This window comes from Manacus vitellinus, unplaced genomic scaffold (genome assembly GCF_001715985.3).
Source record: "Manacus vitellinus isolate BGI_N305 unplaced genomic scaffold, ASM171598v3 scaffold_3_pilon, whole genome shotgun sequence".
Classification (NCBI taxonomy): domain Eukaryota; kingdom Metazoa; phylum Chordata; class Aves; order Passeriformes; family Pipridae; genus Manacus; species Manacus vitellinus.
In genome coordinates this window covers 9,666,262-9,682,730 of record NW_021940535.1, presented here as the reverse complement: position 1 = coordinate 9,682,730, position 16,469 = coordinate 9,666,262, and the positions used below count along the sequence as shown (strand labels likewise).

The following is a 16,469-nucleotide window of genomic DNA, read 5'->3' as shown; positions in this document are numbered from 1 at the left end:
TGTAACAATGCTTTTCTACAGGCAACTTATTTCATTGAGACCTAGCCATATACTGGAGTCGACAGTCTACTTTCTTTTTGAGATTGTTTCTAAGCAGATAATGAATGCCTATCACAGAACCAATATTCTAGCTAAATCATCAGTCAAAGATCTATCAGAAAAGAAGCGCAGCAGAAGAATCTCTGTTTTTCTTCATCTTTTACCTGCTCTTTTAGAAATAGTAAGTGATCTCATTAAAAATGAGTGTTATTACAAAGAAAAAACCCACAATATTCACCCAGAAAAGTACTCCTGTTGCTCTGAGCAAACACAAGCCAGAAAGCTCTTTGGTACATCCCTATTAAGAACTTAACCTTTTAGATGACTGTACAAGGGGCAAAATAATACCTTTCATTAACTTAATTGCCACTGCATGAAGAGTAGGTCACCCCATAATGCCCTACTATTGTGCTACAGCAATAATATCATGCTACAGACACAGGACATTTTCCCAAAGCAATCTTGCTTAACCGGTGGGGGGAAAAGGACAAGAGAACTTATATAAAACATGAGAACTTAAACTTGGAGGAAACAAGAGAACTTAGACTGCAAGTGTATGGCAGACTTGAACGGGGCATCATTGCTTGAACAATTTTAACAGCCTTGCTTGTCTGAGAAAGAATGAAGAAAAACGATCCATTTCAGTTCAAGCAGCTCCTGAGACAAGCACTGTTAAATGCCAGTTTCTGTAACACAACCACCCCGGCCACTTCCCAGCCCTGCCACTGCTACACTGTTTTACAGCTGCTTGATGTGGTGTATCTTTGAGCACCATTCTGCAATTTACATGTTCTAATTTCTAGCAAGATTCTTTGCTGATCTGCCACCCATCCCTACAGATATTAAAAAAATGGCTATAGAAAACATTTCTATTAAAAAACCCAGCTCCTTAAAGATTAAATGTTTGAAAACAGAATAGTTTTATTTGGAGTAAAATACAACATACACATGAACAGGGACAGATGAACAAGTAGAATGCACTAACAACAGGCTGACAAATAAATGTAAGGAAAAGAATTACAAGTAGAAGACTTGAGAGAAGTAAGCTGTTTTCTGATGAGGTTACATCAAGAAAGGAGATGAAAATATCTAAAATAACTTATTTCTCAAAAAAGTTTCTCCATTAACTTTCCTATGATTTTTCAGATTATCATCTCAATGCTAAGAATACTGGCAAAATCAGAATCTGTCTTTTGATATTCAAATTTGTTTCAAATCAATTCAAGTTAAAAAGCATAACTTCAATTAGTGGCTTTATTTGAAAGCTTCAGCTATAAAGCATATTTACTTCACTAGCTCCTGAACATCCTCCAGAAAAATGCCACTGACCACATTTTGCTGAGGTATGACAAGTCCAGTGTGAAGTAACATTACAGAATCTGTGAGTTTCTTTTTTTTTCTTCCTGGTTTTTACTTTCATTGATGTAATTTTTACATATAATGCTACTTCATAAGTATACTAACTACACAAAAGTAACAACTGGAATTTCCACTTCAGAGACATGAAAATCCCTAATGCTCTTTTTTTTCCCTTTTTTTCTTTTCTTAACAAAAATAAACTCCTTTATTTGTAGGGAATGTTCTCAGTTCTTCAGTAAGATCCTGTTAGCTGTTTCTCAAGAAATGTTGATGGCTAAGAATTAAAAACATGACTGCAGAAACTAATACCTATAAACTGTAGGTTTACAAGGAAATAAGGTAGGAGTTTCAGCGTGTTATTAGTATTAATAAAGAGTTATTTTCATCATTAGAAGCAAAAAATATACCATTCAAACCAAAGATTTTTGAAATATAATACCAGTCTACATTTTCGTTCCATGGCAGCTTTCGATACATCAGATGTTTTTTGGTATTTCAGTCCTCTGATTCATATCTGAGGATTAAAAAAGATAAATAGAAAAATAATTAAAACAGAGCAGAAAATACCCTAGAGTCATTTTGCCTCTAAAGAAAAAATGAAACCCAAGTAATAAATTGCACTCAATAGTGACACATTTCTGTCAAGAATCACTGTATGACTTAGGGCACAGAGAAATGCATATACTTTTTAGACTATTTTCTCCTTTAAAAACTGGCCAGTTTACCAAATATTAGAATGAAGGAATGACCTACCCACAAATCCAAACAATTGCCAAAGCATCTGGAATATGTGCCATCTGTATCTCTCTGTGTAGTGCCCAAGGGCTTATCCACCACACAGATGAATATCCTGTAACCTCTCCATATTAAATTCTCTCATTACTTCCTACACGGTAGCTGCTCTTGCACAGATCAGTCCTATTCCCTTAACATCCACTGAAAGGACTGGCTTGTCAAAAATCAGGGAATAGACTACTAAAAATTCTTTTTAAGGGAAAATTTATAGACTGTTTACAAGACAAAATGGGAACAGAATGTGGATGCAGAACAAGGATCCTGTTTGGACAGACAGGACATCACTTACTTGGAAAGCCTTCTACGCAGATCCTTTATCTGTTCATTCTTCTTTGTGAGAATCTCCTTCATGTTGCGATAGGCAGCTGTTTGCTGAAATTTCTTCTCCAGTTCCTACATAATAACAACATCAACATATTATGTACATATTATGAAGACCAAACTAAAATATTTAAAAAAAAAAAAAACTATTGCTTTTCCTCCTCAAGGTTCAGAATAGTAGTTTCTGTAACTTATTCAAATTTAGATTAAGTCAGCTGGTAAATTCAAATGAGATTACAGGGACAGACAGAGAAACACAAACTTTATTTTCTAATGAAATTAGGCTAAAAGTCTTCTCAAGGCTGGGAATACATTTTTCATTTCAAACTTTCTATGCAGACAAATGGGCAATATTTAAGTATTCGTCTAGTTATAATCATGTAGTTAGTTGTGGGTTTGCTATTTTACTTATAACACGCTTTTCCACTGAAATAACAAAAATACACAGGCAACAGTGTGGCCTAGTAAACTCTGCATCCTGTAGTGTGTGCTTGTTAAATTACTAGTCAGTTAAAATGTGAGTAAGGATCACATCTTTACACTACAAAAAAAATGCTAACCTTTTCAGCTGCAGATAGCTGATCCTGAACCTTAAGCAAGTCATGTTTTGTTGTCACCAAGTCCTCTTCCAAGAATTTTTGGTTTGCAGTAGTGTCATTCAAAGTCTTCTCAAACTGGGATTTCAAAGCTGCCACTTTATGCTCCAGTTCAGTGATATCCTGGTTTGCATTAGTCTTCAATGGAAGAAATATTTAAAATATGTCAGATGCAACAGAAGAAATATTTTAAATTTCAAGTGCAAAATTCCACACAAAGTAGGTACATCTTAATTTTTAATAAATATGTCCATGTTATTCCTTTAAAGCCTAAATTAGTGTTTTAACTAAAAAAAAAGTTACTGCAGTGGCTGATTTATAACTGTAAAAAATTTTTAATAAATACATTTTAAAGATGTTTGGAATGTCTTCTGCCAAGTTGAGATTTCAAGTTTTTGTACTTTGCTTCTTTAGGAATTAGGTGCAGCCACAGGATAAAGCATATTATAAGAAGTCATTTACCATACAGAAATAGTAAATTAACATTTAAGATCTGAATATCTACACTACAATGTATTTTTGAAGCATTTCAAAAGCCCTTAGTGTAGTTGAGGTAGGAAAGGCTGGAAGTGTTAAGGCTCATACTCTCAGTCAGGTATGAATATTGTACTATTCTTAGATGTCTTACACAGTTGCTTATGAAGCAACTTTCCTGTTTTCTTGTGAGAAGAAATAACTCAAACTCTTCTGGACTTCAGTTTCGGGTAACAAAACATTATAATCATGTAACTGTTCTATGGATTTTTATTAAAAAAGAAAAAAAACAAACGCAAAACCCTCTCAGGTTTGAAAGCTCAATTTCAAACTCAGAAGTATAATGACTCAGGATGAGGCTGAACCAGCAGCACCTTAAAAAGAACAAAAAACTAAAACTAAGGAAGCTCTGTTCCTTCTTCTATATGGAAGGTAAGATTTGAGAACAGGAACACACTTGATAATAGTACCTGTACTATTATCAAGAAAAGCTTATTTTGAATTTTGAGACAGAATCCAAGTCTGCAATGCTGAAAAGCACTACATTTTGTGTGTTTCAGATCAGAATAGACAGTTACCATTTTTCTAAACGAGGACATAAGTCAATTATGCAAAAATTCTAAATCCTCAAGTTAAATTGTTCCAGTGGAGCAGTTACTCCCAAACTGTGACTCAAACTTCATGTGTGGGGCCATCTATTAACTATTAGTAAAAAAACCAAAATCAATGTGCTGAGTTGGTCCTTAAGAACTGTTGTGGTTTGGCAGCCATTTATTTGTCCAAAGAGTTTAAAAACTTCTGCTTATTGAGTAACTGGGTTTATATGATTTTAATGACATCCATCCTAAAAAATATGGAGTGAAATCACAAAAAATTCCACATTTTCTCCAACAAGTAATACTGATAATACTGTAATTGCTTAAATCGTGTAGAACATTTCAGCACTATATCCACTAGCTAGTTGCAACAACATATATATGCCTGTAAATAGAAAATGTAAAAGCTGGAGAAGAAAGTGACAGATTACAGAGAGCAAATTAGGACATGAAAGCTGAAGATAGTCAGCAGCCCTGACACTGAGGCCAATTCATTTCTAACAAGAAAAGCAGGATGAGATTTGGTTCCAATCTTTTAAAACTACAAACAGTATTATCCAGGATTTAATACACCCCTTTAATATTTTAAACCTTTAATAATTTAAGGCTTAACAAAACAGAGAAAGAAAATATTTGCCATGATTGATAAATCAAGTTCCCTATTAAATAATATTATTGAATACAGATTTTGAAAGTTATTAAGTAAATTTATAACATATTGAGAGAGCCAAGTACATACCATAAACCAGTTAGAAAGCAAAATAAAAAGAAATCAGGATTAAAATATGAAACTTAAAAGAGAAATGTTTTATGATACTGAACCTCACTTCAAATCTGTAAATACTGGAGGAGTTTTAAAGTTAATTTCTCAAAATAATAGGATTAAAGTGTAATAATTTTCTTTCAAGTCTGAACAGAATGTTTGAAATTTAAGAAACAATCACACATGAATAAACTTTAGAAAATTCTAATTATTGACAAAATAAAGGTACAAACTTGAAAAAACACTAAGGTGACCTGAACAGACTTATTTGTGTCAACGTGACTTCAGGCTTCTTACATTTTATTTCTGCAGCAGCAACTCGCCGGGTTTGAATCATTTATAAAAAAGATTAAGAATCTCAAGTAGTAAAAATAAATCATGAACCATTTTTAACAGTGTGCTGATATGTGCAGAACCACATAAAATCATATAAGCAGCAAGTCTGCTTGTCCATGTCAACATTAGGTGTGACAAACGCTTGAAAAAATTAGTGTTTTACTGTTGCTGTAAAACCAGGTTAGACATCATTCTTTCATCAGTAAACATCAAGAAACAGACATAAATTTGTGTCTGTTAATACAAATATCAACCCTGAGAATATGAATTTTGGAATACTACTTCCTGACAGTACCTGGAATAACACTTTCTAACAATAATTTATCATGGTCTATGTGACACAAAATACATGTCATAACATCAACTAATGTTATGGATTATCTCCTGACTGAAAGACCAACAGGAACAGACAATGTCAGCAGGAACACAACAAAACTAACTTGAACTTTTGCATTTGCCCGAAAAGAAACACACCATACAGAACAACATTTTGGATGTATTGGCAACAGTTGTGTTAAACAGAGGGAGATATCTTAATTGTATTTACCTTCTGATCTCCTTGGATCATCTGTAAATCCCTCAGTGACTTCTCTAGCTTGGACTTCTCATCTAGGGCAGCTGTAGCCTGCAACACATTGAAAATTCAAAACCTCAGAAACATAAGAATAATAACCACGGGATTCTTATTCAGATATTTTTAAATATGTAAACAGCATTAAGTACCCAAGCTTACAGTGAATTTACCTGTGTTTCTATAGTCTTGAGTCTGGTCTTCAATTTTTCATTTTCTTCTTGGAGACGAGCAACTGTCTTTGGGTTAATGAACAAGAGAAAGTCTGTGAACACTCTTGTGCTATTTCAAATTTTCCAAATGTTTCAGGGAAGAAAATACACTTCATAACTTAGAAAAGCAAAGAAGATCTTATAAATGCTTATAAAAATGGCCTCCATAAGAAATCAGTAATTCATTGCTTTATTCTGTTTTCTGCCTCAGCCAGCAAGCAATTTAAGTCTTCAATTCTATTGTAATGTATAGGACCATTCACTCAAATCTGGTACATGCTTTACCGAATTGAGATTATTGAGCTCAGCATCTTCTTAGTATCAAGATACATGATTAAACATTGTATGTTCAGAGATCTAAATTTCATTGCTGCTCATCATTTGTATTTTCAACCAACAAAAACTTTATTCATAGTTCCTGTTCAAAGGAGACAAATACCAGGTTACTGAATATCATGTTCTCTGCCACAGGAAATAACCATGTTTTATCAGGCTAAATTTACCATTTGAATTATTTGGGGAAAAAAAAAGAGAAAAAGACATCAGATGTAAATATTCAACAAAAACTGTTATGAAACAGATTTTGAAATTATTTTTGATAGAGAACTACATTGATCTACAAGTAAAATAGAAGCCTGAATTCTTGAATGCTTTAATTATCGTAATGAGTAAAAACAATTTGATTCAGACGCTGTATTTGACACATCATTTTGGCAGTGCAGGCCAAAAGACAGAAAACACAGCTCCTTGCTAATTATCTTGACTGCCCATAACTTAAAAGTGTACTGTAAGAAGTGTGGCATTTTAGAAAAGTTCAGTTGAACTAAGTGAGTTCAACCCATTCATAACATTAACTACTAGAAACTGTTTCCTAATTCTGAAAATGTTTAGAAGTGAGAAATCAGACATTTTTAAAGTCAGTAAATTCCAAATTCTCTAAGTGCCTGTTTCTTCAGGATGAATTTAGCCAACTTACCAAAAAAAAAAAAAGAATGGATGCAATAAGATTGTCTGCAAGGGATACAGAAAATGTTCAATAACCTAATAATTTCAGCCAGCAACATATTTTAATTTACTTCCTTGTTGAAAAGCCAGCTAGCTGCATGGAACTAATTTACTAATTTACTAATTCCATTAAATGAAAAAATAAACAATTTCAAAGCCCAAAATGTCTTTGCAAAGGAAGGCTCAGTATTGCAATACATGTTAGAGACCATAACCACACATTACATGTCAGATGTTTTACAACATTTATTAATTCACTAGCATTTTCCTTTACATTCTGGGATATATTACCATGATGTCTATATAGTGACAGACCATTACAGAAATATGGTCATTGACCACAACTGCATGAACAGACAAGTTCTTACCTTGTTTAGCAGCTCTGTCCCACCTTCAGTTAATGGAGCCAGTTTTGGTTTAACGGGATCTGCAGTGGGCTAAAGAAATAATAAAGGTGAAAAAATTAAATTATACAGATCTCTGGGAGGGAGAAAGGTACTCCTATAGTCCGTAAAATAATTATTGACAGTCAGTTCAGCTTTCTTTTGTAAAGTAAATGAATGACCTTTCATTTCAAGTTCATTTTTTACTGGTTTCTTGGCTCCTAAGTTATATACTTCACTTTGAGCTTAAGTTAAACAAAAGTACTGCACAGAGACATAGAAGGATTCTAAATTTGATTTTACAGACTAACAATGCTGCAGCAACCAAAAGACAAAGGAATATGGAAAACAGAAAAAAATATTTAAGTGACTATAATAGTAAAAAATATTTACAACGATACAAATTTTCTCCTTTTAAGTATCAAAAATAATATATATTAACTAAATACACCTTTACACTACAAACCAAATAAGATGCAGCCACAACCATGCAAGATAAGCTAAAGTGATATCTGTACTGTGCAATGTTTTCAGCTATGACGCCAAAACAGGACACAAATGTCCCAATCTTACCCCAGCTGCCAGGGGAAGGGAACCCAGGAGCAGATGCTTTAACACATCCCTGGTCTGGCTGACCTTGGGGTGAGGTATACGAGGCATGTCCTGGATGTGCAGGACCTGCACTCTGGAAACAGCCAAGGCAATTCAGAGTGAGCCTTGGTGCCAAACTTCAAATGTGACTTTTTGGAGACTTTCAGAGACTGTTTTGAGAAAAAGGGTGGTGTTTTGGTTTTGCTTTTCTCCCTTAAGCACCGAGTCAGTACTAGGCATTTTAAACATCTGTCGCAACTCCACGTGACATTTGATTAGTATTTGATTAAAATAAAACTCTACCTTTTTGTTTGAAGATGTAAATTCTGACTTTTCAAATTCAGCAACTTGTTCCAATAATTCTCTTGAAAAGAAAAATAAAGAGGCATTCATTTACTGCAGAAAAATAAAGGAAAGCATTCATTTACTAAGAGCTATGCTATGGAACACATTTTGCCAGGCTGATGCTATGCTTTTTATGGCATGTAATATTCTTTTTAGAAGTACAGAATGAAGTCCTAAGCGAATACCACAAACACAACAAATCATGTCATGCAATGGTATGGTATATGCATTAGAACTGTAAAATTCTTGATTCATCCTTGATTAAAATCTAATCAAACCAGACAAAAGTTTTTTTATTCAAATCCAATCACCTCCCCTTACCTGCCCTTAATTCCAGTAAGAATATTACCATTAAAAACATCTTGCTGACAAGTTTGAAATTATTTTTGTGTCTTGCTACTTTACAGATGGAAGCCTTGAAACTCTCACTGATACGACAGTAAAAGAACAGATTCCAATGGTTAGGAAAAGAATGCAAATAGTCAACACTTTGCAGCTTTCTTATTATTGAAAGGCACTCTGTACAGTCCAATAGATGTTACCGATTCTCCAAGTCAGAGACGTCTGTCTGTAACTTAAGGTACCATTTCTCAGCCTGTGAAAAGAGCTGCCGCAGAAGCAAAACGTTGGTGTAAGTTGTATTTATGAGCTCCGACTCCACTTCACTGTGTACAACACTCTGCAGTCCATCCAGCATGTCTATCACCTCATCAACTGTGAAGGTCTCTTCAACAAGCCTAAACAGAGTAGTTAATATGAGTCACATATAATAAAGGTAACAATTTTCCATATTTATGAGATCTCAGTACACAGGTACCACTCACATAATGTAAGATCCTTCTAAAAACATCCACTGTCAGTAGTTATTAGATGACCACAGGACTACTAACTGGTTATTGTGTTTGAATTTTCTCTTTAAATCATCACAATCACAAACACTAATTCAGCTACCCTTGCATTAAATTTAGACATCAGAAGCAAGATATAAAGCAATATCATGTTATCAATATCTGTGTTAATTCCTAAGAACGTGAACAACTTAGTTCTAAAAGTACTTGACTTGTAACTTTCAGAAAATTATTGGTTCTTCCCCAGTAAGAACATACAAATTGAAATGGAGAAAAATTGCCCCATGAAGTGTTCAAATGCACCACTGCTGCTAGCATATTTGGTTTATTCTTGCTCAGAACCACCCCACACAGTACCTGCTGTCCTTAAGGTCCTGAAAACAAGAATCCACTGTTTTGAGACACAGGCCACGCTTGAAGCGAGCGAAGCGCATGTAGCTGATCACTTCGTTCTGGTGGTGCTCATTAAGGCCCAGCTCTGCCTGCAGGTGAGGATAAAAGCACAAACATACACTAAGCAAAAAGGAGCATAAGTTTTGCTGACTAGTATTGCCTTCTGACTAGTTTCTGTGATTGCTTTCACAGGGTTATCATGTTCACTAGCACGTTAAAAAATAACTGTATTTTCATATGTGTAATCCCCATACACCTCGCGTAAGTGCTCTCCCTTTAAAACCACCAGTGCTTGGAAGTAAGAGCTCAAGTAACTAGTAGCCTCAAAAAAGTCACAGAAAATCTAAAACAGAAGCAATCAGAGTATCAGAATCAGAAGGACCATGGAGGAAGCTCTTGGATAAGTTTGTCTTTGTACTACATGTACATATGTATAATGTAGCTGAATGATGTATCTTTCATAGACGTACTACCAAAAAAACCCCAAAACAAAACCACAGGAAAGTATGCTACGTTTCTTTGTTAGTTTATTTGTAGAAACTTTTCATATAATTACAGAATCATAGAATGGTTTCTGTTGGGAAGGGACCTTAAAGATCATCTAGTTCCAAATCCCCCTGCCATGGGCAGGGACACCTTCCGCTAGACCAGGTTGCTCAGAGCCCCATCCAGCCTGGCCTTGAACACTCCCAGGGATGGGACACCCACAACTTCTCTGGGCAAACTGTTCCAGTGCCTCACCACCCTCACAGAAAATAAATTCTTCCACGTATCTAATCTAAACCTACTCTCAGTTTGAAGCCACTCCACTACAGTTCCTGATGAAGACACCCTCTCCAGCTTCCGTGTAGGCCCCCTTCAGATACTGGAAGGTTGCTGTGAGGTTTCCATACAACATTCTCTTCTCCAGACTGAACAGCTCACACTTTCTCAGCCTGTCTTTGTAGGGGATGTGTTCAAGTCTTCTTGTCAACTTTGTGGCCCTCTGCACAACTTGCTACAACAGTTCCGTGTCCTGCTTATGTTGGGGGCACCAGAACTGTACACAGTGCTCTGGGTGGGGTTTCACAACAGCAGAATAGAGAGGGGAATGACTTCCCTTTACCTGCTGGTTGTGCTCCTTTTTATATAGAAGGAGATCTTAGGTGATAATCTGAATTTGTTTCTCAACAGCCTGTTGCCCAGAAACAAATACTCCCAGGGCAAATTAAAAAGAAAGCAATTTCAGCTGTGGCTGACTAGCCCTTCTACACGTGCCTCAATTTCCAAGGAAGGACTGTTGGTATGGCCAATTACATTGGAATAACCATTGCCCATGCAGGTAGCACAAGTCACAAGGAGGTACAACGGGGCGCGAATGGGAGTTTATCCCCTCATTCCCTGGAGAGCTGACGCAACCAAAGGCGAGTCTGCTTCACTTCGGTGTACTTGGTCAGTATGGCTGGTGCTGGGGAAGGACAGAAATGTAGGAAGTCACACAAAACAGTTAACCTGATCCCCCTGTCCTCAGTAATCCACCTGTGCAGGTGAGCTCCAGTGACAACGCAGTACTGGGATACCTGGATGGACAGCCAGTAATCTGAGCACAGATCTCGACTGCCCGGGAATTAAAGGCCGAGGAAGCAGCAACAGCAGTAAATAAAACCAGCTCTCACAGTGTGGCTGCAAGCCCGATGTCGCCCACAAAGTCCTACACCTTGGAATTGAGGGATCATAGGGAAAGCTAAGTTAATGTTCTCGTTGCTGGGGTTTTTTTTAGGTGAAGAGCTTTTATTTATTACAGACAGAAAGGAACTTAAACGAGTAAACAGACACATAAGCACAGGCCACTCGTGATCTCCAAGTCAGCCACGCCGATACGCGGTTAAGCCACCGGGGCACCTCATCCCGCAAAAAAAACTCGAGCCCCAGGAGTCTCCGCAGGGATGTCACGGAATGCCCGGGAGGGCGCGCGGCGGCCGCAGCCCCCTGGAGCGCTCCCGCATGTGTACGGGCCGCCCGCCGCCGCAGGTTTAGCTTGGATGAGCAGGGAATGCCGGGGGCGCGGCAGCCCGTAACCGTACTCACGCATGGGCGGCGGCTCTGACGGCGCTCCGCACGGTTCGGGCAGGCGTTCCCAATGGAGACCGAAACCTCGCGAAGCGGCCTTCGGCGGCCGCCGATTGCGGTGGCGCGCCACGTGACCCGCGCGGCGATTCCCGGCAAATAAAGGAGCTGGGGTGTTTTCCTTGGCGTTTGGATTTGGGATGTGCTCGGGTCGTGACGGGCAATATTCCACGTTTATTTACACCACCTAAGATTTTTTTTTTCCCAAAGGCTTCTTTGCTAAACACGGATTTTTGCAAAGCATTAGCATGGAATTAATCCCGCTAAAGTCGGCAGGACAGCCCAGAACAGTTTGGGTTTTAAGGGACTTTAAAGATCATCCAGTCCCAAGCGCCCCTGGGCAGGGACACCTCTCACTAGCCCCGGTTACTCTCAGCCCCATCCAACCTAGCACTGAACATTCCCACAGATGGTGTCAGCAAAGTTTCGCAAAAAATAAAACTCTCTAACACTGACTTTAAACTCCTGACTCCTCTGGTTTTAAGTTCTTTAATCCCACAGCCATGGTGTCAACTATTTTTTTACACGTTGTTTTCTAATCAACAGCCCTATTTGGTTTGCTTGCACGTGGAGCCATGGAGCGGACTGGCAGGTATCCAGTACAGGTTACTGGAGCCCAGGGCTCACAGCAAACAAGGGAACACACTAAACAGACAGTCTTGGCACACCTCAAGGAACTTCCTATCAAGTTTGCTCTGTACATAAGGAAAAACATTAGGGCTTTTTGGTTTGGTTTAGGGGGATTTATTTGTGGGCTTTTTGTTTCTCTTTATCTGCCACCTCATATCTCACTTGCTTAGAGCAACGAAATCCCAACTACTGCATCATTTATTTTACTAATTTATTTTCATGTTCTTCCACTTCCGTCTTTTCTAGCGCTTGCCTTGCTTTATTGCACTCAGAGACAGAATAGAAAACTCCATTCAGCAACCTGGGCTAGCACAAAATAGCCCTCGTTCACTCACAGATGAGTTGCAGGTAAATGACTGACAGATCGAGAAGCAGCAAGCTGGAAAAAAGCAGTTTGGAACATACACAGGCAGGAGCGCTGCTGTACCTGGGCAGCTGTTTCCATCCACACACTTTCTGGAGCAGAGTGGCCCCAGGGGAAAACTGCCCTTCTTCCACAATTTAAGAGGAAAAAATGGGATCCATTTTCATACCGTTTGAATGCAATTGGCATTACCCAACATTATATTTGTCTTACTGACTACAGCCTTCAGTACATTTTCATTAACTAATGGCCCTAAAAGCAGCAGTGACTAATTTAGGATTAACAGAAGATTTTGAGTAGGCAGCTGTATTAGTGGCAAATCTAACCTGATTTCTATTTACTTCAGATACAATCAGGAGCAACTGACACGACTTCCATCAAAATCGAGCAGCCTGGATCAGCTCTTGAGACAGACAGGCCTGACTCCTTCCAAGTCTGTCCTCAGCAAACACCACAAGTCACAGGTGCAGCCTACATTCAACACAGGAGACTCAGGACATGTTTGCAGGAGGCCCTAGACCACGTGACTCCCAAGGGAAGGGCATCCAGGTCTGGCCTCAGAATTGAAAAGGACATCCCTGTGGCAATCAAGGGACTGTAGAAAGACAGACCATATGCACAAAAGGCTGTTCCCGAGTGTAGGCAGCATTAGAGTTGTTGAAGGTGGACTGAAAGACACAGCAGGAGCTGTGCTATGCCTTGTTAGCTTGCACCTCTTTGTCCCATGTTCCATCACACAGTATGTGCTGGCAGCAGCACTTCTTCAGGTTCCTCAGCAAGCTATGCAGAAAAAGGAGTCATAGAGTATTTGTGTGGGAAGATGAGTCAAGATCCAAGACCAGTGTTTCAGTCATCCAAATTTAAGCCTTTTCAAAGTTGCAGGAGAAGATACATTGCATTTGTGCCTGCAAACCTCCCTAACAATCTAACCTCCACTTTTTTGCCTGCACGGTTGAGAGTTCTATCAATCCCATGAGAATGACAGCATCATCCCCACTGAATCAAATGCATTACTTCCTTGGGGAAGCCTGTTTGGATCTCCGCCTACGTCATGGTGACCTAATGCAACTAAATGCACAACTCAAATAACATTTTGGTCTTGTTGACTTAAAAAAAAAAGAAAAGATTATTTTACTTTCTAGGGGAATTACAGCATCCACAAGGCTTTCAAAGAGCACTAAAACTGCATTCCAGATGGAACAAAGCAGGATGAGAGAGAAGTTCCACAAAACCTGACATGCAAGAAGAGACCCATCTTCTAACTAATAACCTTGAAACAGTTGATCATATCCCAACTGGTGAGAAGTTCACAAAAAATGAATTTCAGCCTGCGAACAGCGTGAATAACTCAAAGAACCACTTGTCCAAATGCTGCAAGAGCAGGGAGAAAAGTCAGTCACTCGAGTGTCCTTGCAGACTGTACTGCTGCTAGTACATGGCAAGTTTCTGAGGCACCAGGCTGGAATGCTGCAGGAACACGCTCCCTTCCCTGAGAACACCTCCGTGTCACTGGTGTGCGGTTCATTTCTGCATGATGTGTGAGCATATTTCACATAATCGAAAATTTTTGTCTTTGTAAAATGTTTTCCCATTTTTAATGTTGTGGGACGTTCATTAAATTTATGTCCAACCAATTGTTTTGTAGTCTTTTCTCTTTTGTATTTCTTTTACAGGAGTTTCCAAGTGAGAGATCATAATCCCAACCACTGTTATGAACCTTACTGCACAGAAATCGGTTTTTCTAAAATTTGGGATAAGAGCTTAAAAAACAATCTACTGCAAACACCAAGTGAGATTACCATCTAGAATAAATTATTTTTCAAACCTCAAATCCATGCCAAGGTTTAATTTATGCTTTTCTTCAACAGAAATCCAAGGACATGCTTGTCTCCACAAATTCACAGTTTTGTTCTTTAGAAAGCCGGGCTATACCTAACAAATCAGAGCTATCAGCTACCATGGGCACTGCTTATGTCTGGTGGTACTTCCAGACATAAACTATCATACTGCCAAGGAAAGGCTTATCCATCTCTACAAATATCACTGCACATAAGCCAAGTTGAGAACTTTGCATTACTGGTATGCATTGAAGAATGATTAACAAATTATGATTACTACTGTAATGACACCACAGCTGGTGCTTCTTAAGCAAAATATTACCTATAAGTAACAGAAGACCTGTAGGGCTGAGTTTTCATTGCTATTTGTTAGCTATGCACAGAGAAAGAAAATTCCTTCAGGAAAATTCTGACTGAGAGTTTTCCAAAAGCTTCTGTTTCATAGCAGCTCTCACTTTCCTTTCTTCCTCATAAATACACACAATGTGAGCTGTGAAAACAACATAGATGATGTCAACTAGTTAGTTTTCCTAGACCAGACTGATGTTGTCAGTTTAACATTTCTATTGCTTTAGCAGGAAAGAGAATTTCAAGTAAAAAAAAAATTCTAGTAATCTACTCAGAGAAGCCATTATCCTGTAGTATCACTGAGATGCCTCTGTAATGCATAATCCATATCAGTAACAGTGATGCCACACTGCACTTTCCTGAATGAATTGAGAATGAACCGTAAACACTCCTATGTATCTTTTTGGGGATATCTCATTACTGCAGGAGATAATGCGGCCAATATTGCATACATTTTTCTTTTTTTGAAATTATACTAAACAGTCAGTTACAGGCTAAAACTAGTAAGAAATCATTCCCTTGCTAGGATTGTTCCTCGTAGCTTCTCCTGTGTTCCCTGCAGTATAGTTTTTCTGTAACAGCACTTCTGTTGGAGCTGTGAAACAATATGTAATTACATGCTTTATTGTTACAATTCAAGCCTCTGGGTACCATGCTAGTGATGAGATTTTCTTTAAGCACTATTCTTTTATAGTTCTTTCAAAAAGATTATCTTCCTCCAATTTCCACAGAGAATCTTAATTATTAAGAATAGAGCCTCTGCCAAATGCTGTTGATTCAAGCAGACAGAATTGAATCATAACAAAGATTAAAGAGGGAGCATGGTCTGAGTGCCGTAACATACAGATTTTTTAATTTTTTTTCTCTTACACTAAATTTGTCTGTGCTCTTGCACAATTCTTTGAACTGTCTTCTTTCTAGGGTCTCCTAACACGTTTAGAGAATCACAGAATCGTAAATGTTGTAAGAGATCATCCAGTCCAACCATCCACCCAGCATCACCACTGTAACCCCATAACCACTAAACCACATCACCCAGAGCCTGATCCAGACACCTCGTAAACACCTCCAGGGAGGGTGACTCCACCACCTCCTTGGGCAACGGGTTCCAATGCCTGACCACCCTAACAGTGAAAATTCTTTTTCTAACATTTAATTTGAATCTCGCCTGTCTTGGTTTAAGGCCATTTCCTCTTGTCCTCTCACTGCAGGAACAGCAGAAGAGACCGGCCCCCACCTCACCACAACCTCCTCTCAGACAGCTGTAGAGAGCGATGAGGTTCCCCCCCCGACCCTCGTTTTCTCAGAGGATTAGCAGCAAGACAGTGCTAAGAGAAGAAGCCTTGATTTTTTTCTCATTTTTAACCTTCAGCAACCAACCTGACTAAACTGTACTGAAACAATCCCAGACTCCGCTTTAGGCTGCCATTAACCTGCACGGCCTACAGGTTGGCCTCGCCGATCTCGAAGGTCCTTTCCGACCCAACTAATTCAGTGACTCCGTGACCCCACGCCGGAGGGGCGGTGAGGGACGGGCGGAGGACGGTGAGGGACGG

At 38.5% G+C, this 16,469-nt stretch overlaps 1 protein-coding gene across 2 annotated transcripts; it reads right to left on the bottom strand.

Annotated features, from left to right (window-relative positions):
- Positions 1-935: 935 nt before the first annotated feature.
- LZTFL1 (leucine zipper transcription factor like 1) lies at positions 936-16,426 on the bottom strand. 2 transcript variants are annotated; one of them, XM_018075905.2, is made up of 11 exons: positions 16,294-16,426; positions 14,906-15,055; positions 9,592-9,716; positions 8,929-9,123; positions 8,345-8,405; positions 7,436-7,504; positions 6,024-6,089; positions 5,827-5,904; positions 3,075-3,248; positions 2,483-2,586; positions 936-1,912 (listed from the first exon to the last, which is right to left on the bottom strand). In XM_018075905.2, the coding sequence occupies exons 3-11, from the start codon at positions 9,666-9,668 to the stop codon at positions 1,894-1,896; spliced, it is 843 nt and encodes a 280-aa protein (XP_017931394.2). In that variant the 5' UTR covers positions 9,669-9,716; positions 14,906-15,055; positions 16,294-16,426; the 3' UTR covers positions 936-1,893. The 2 variants fall into 2 exon arrangements, with proteins under 2 accessions (XP_017931394.2, XP_008919149.2); XM_008920901.3 differs by lacking the exon at positions 14,906-15,055 and having other exon boundaries at positions 16,294-16,423.
- Between the last annotated feature and the right edge of the window lie 43 nt (positions 16,427-16,469).

Coding starts and splice junctions, on each gene's coding strand:
- LZTFL1 (XM_018075905.2), bottom strand. CDS start 9,668: ATGCGCTTCGCTCGCTTCAAGCGTGGCCTGTGTCTCAAAACAGTGGAT. Junction 6,090..7,435: donor GGACAGAGCTGCTAAACAAG/GTAAGAACTTGT, acceptor ATTAACCCAAAG/ACAGTTGCTCGTCTCCAAGA. Junction 3,249..5,826: donor TGATCCAAGGAGATCAGAAG/GTAAATACAATT, acceptor CTTCCATTGAAG/ACTAATGCAAACCAGGATAT.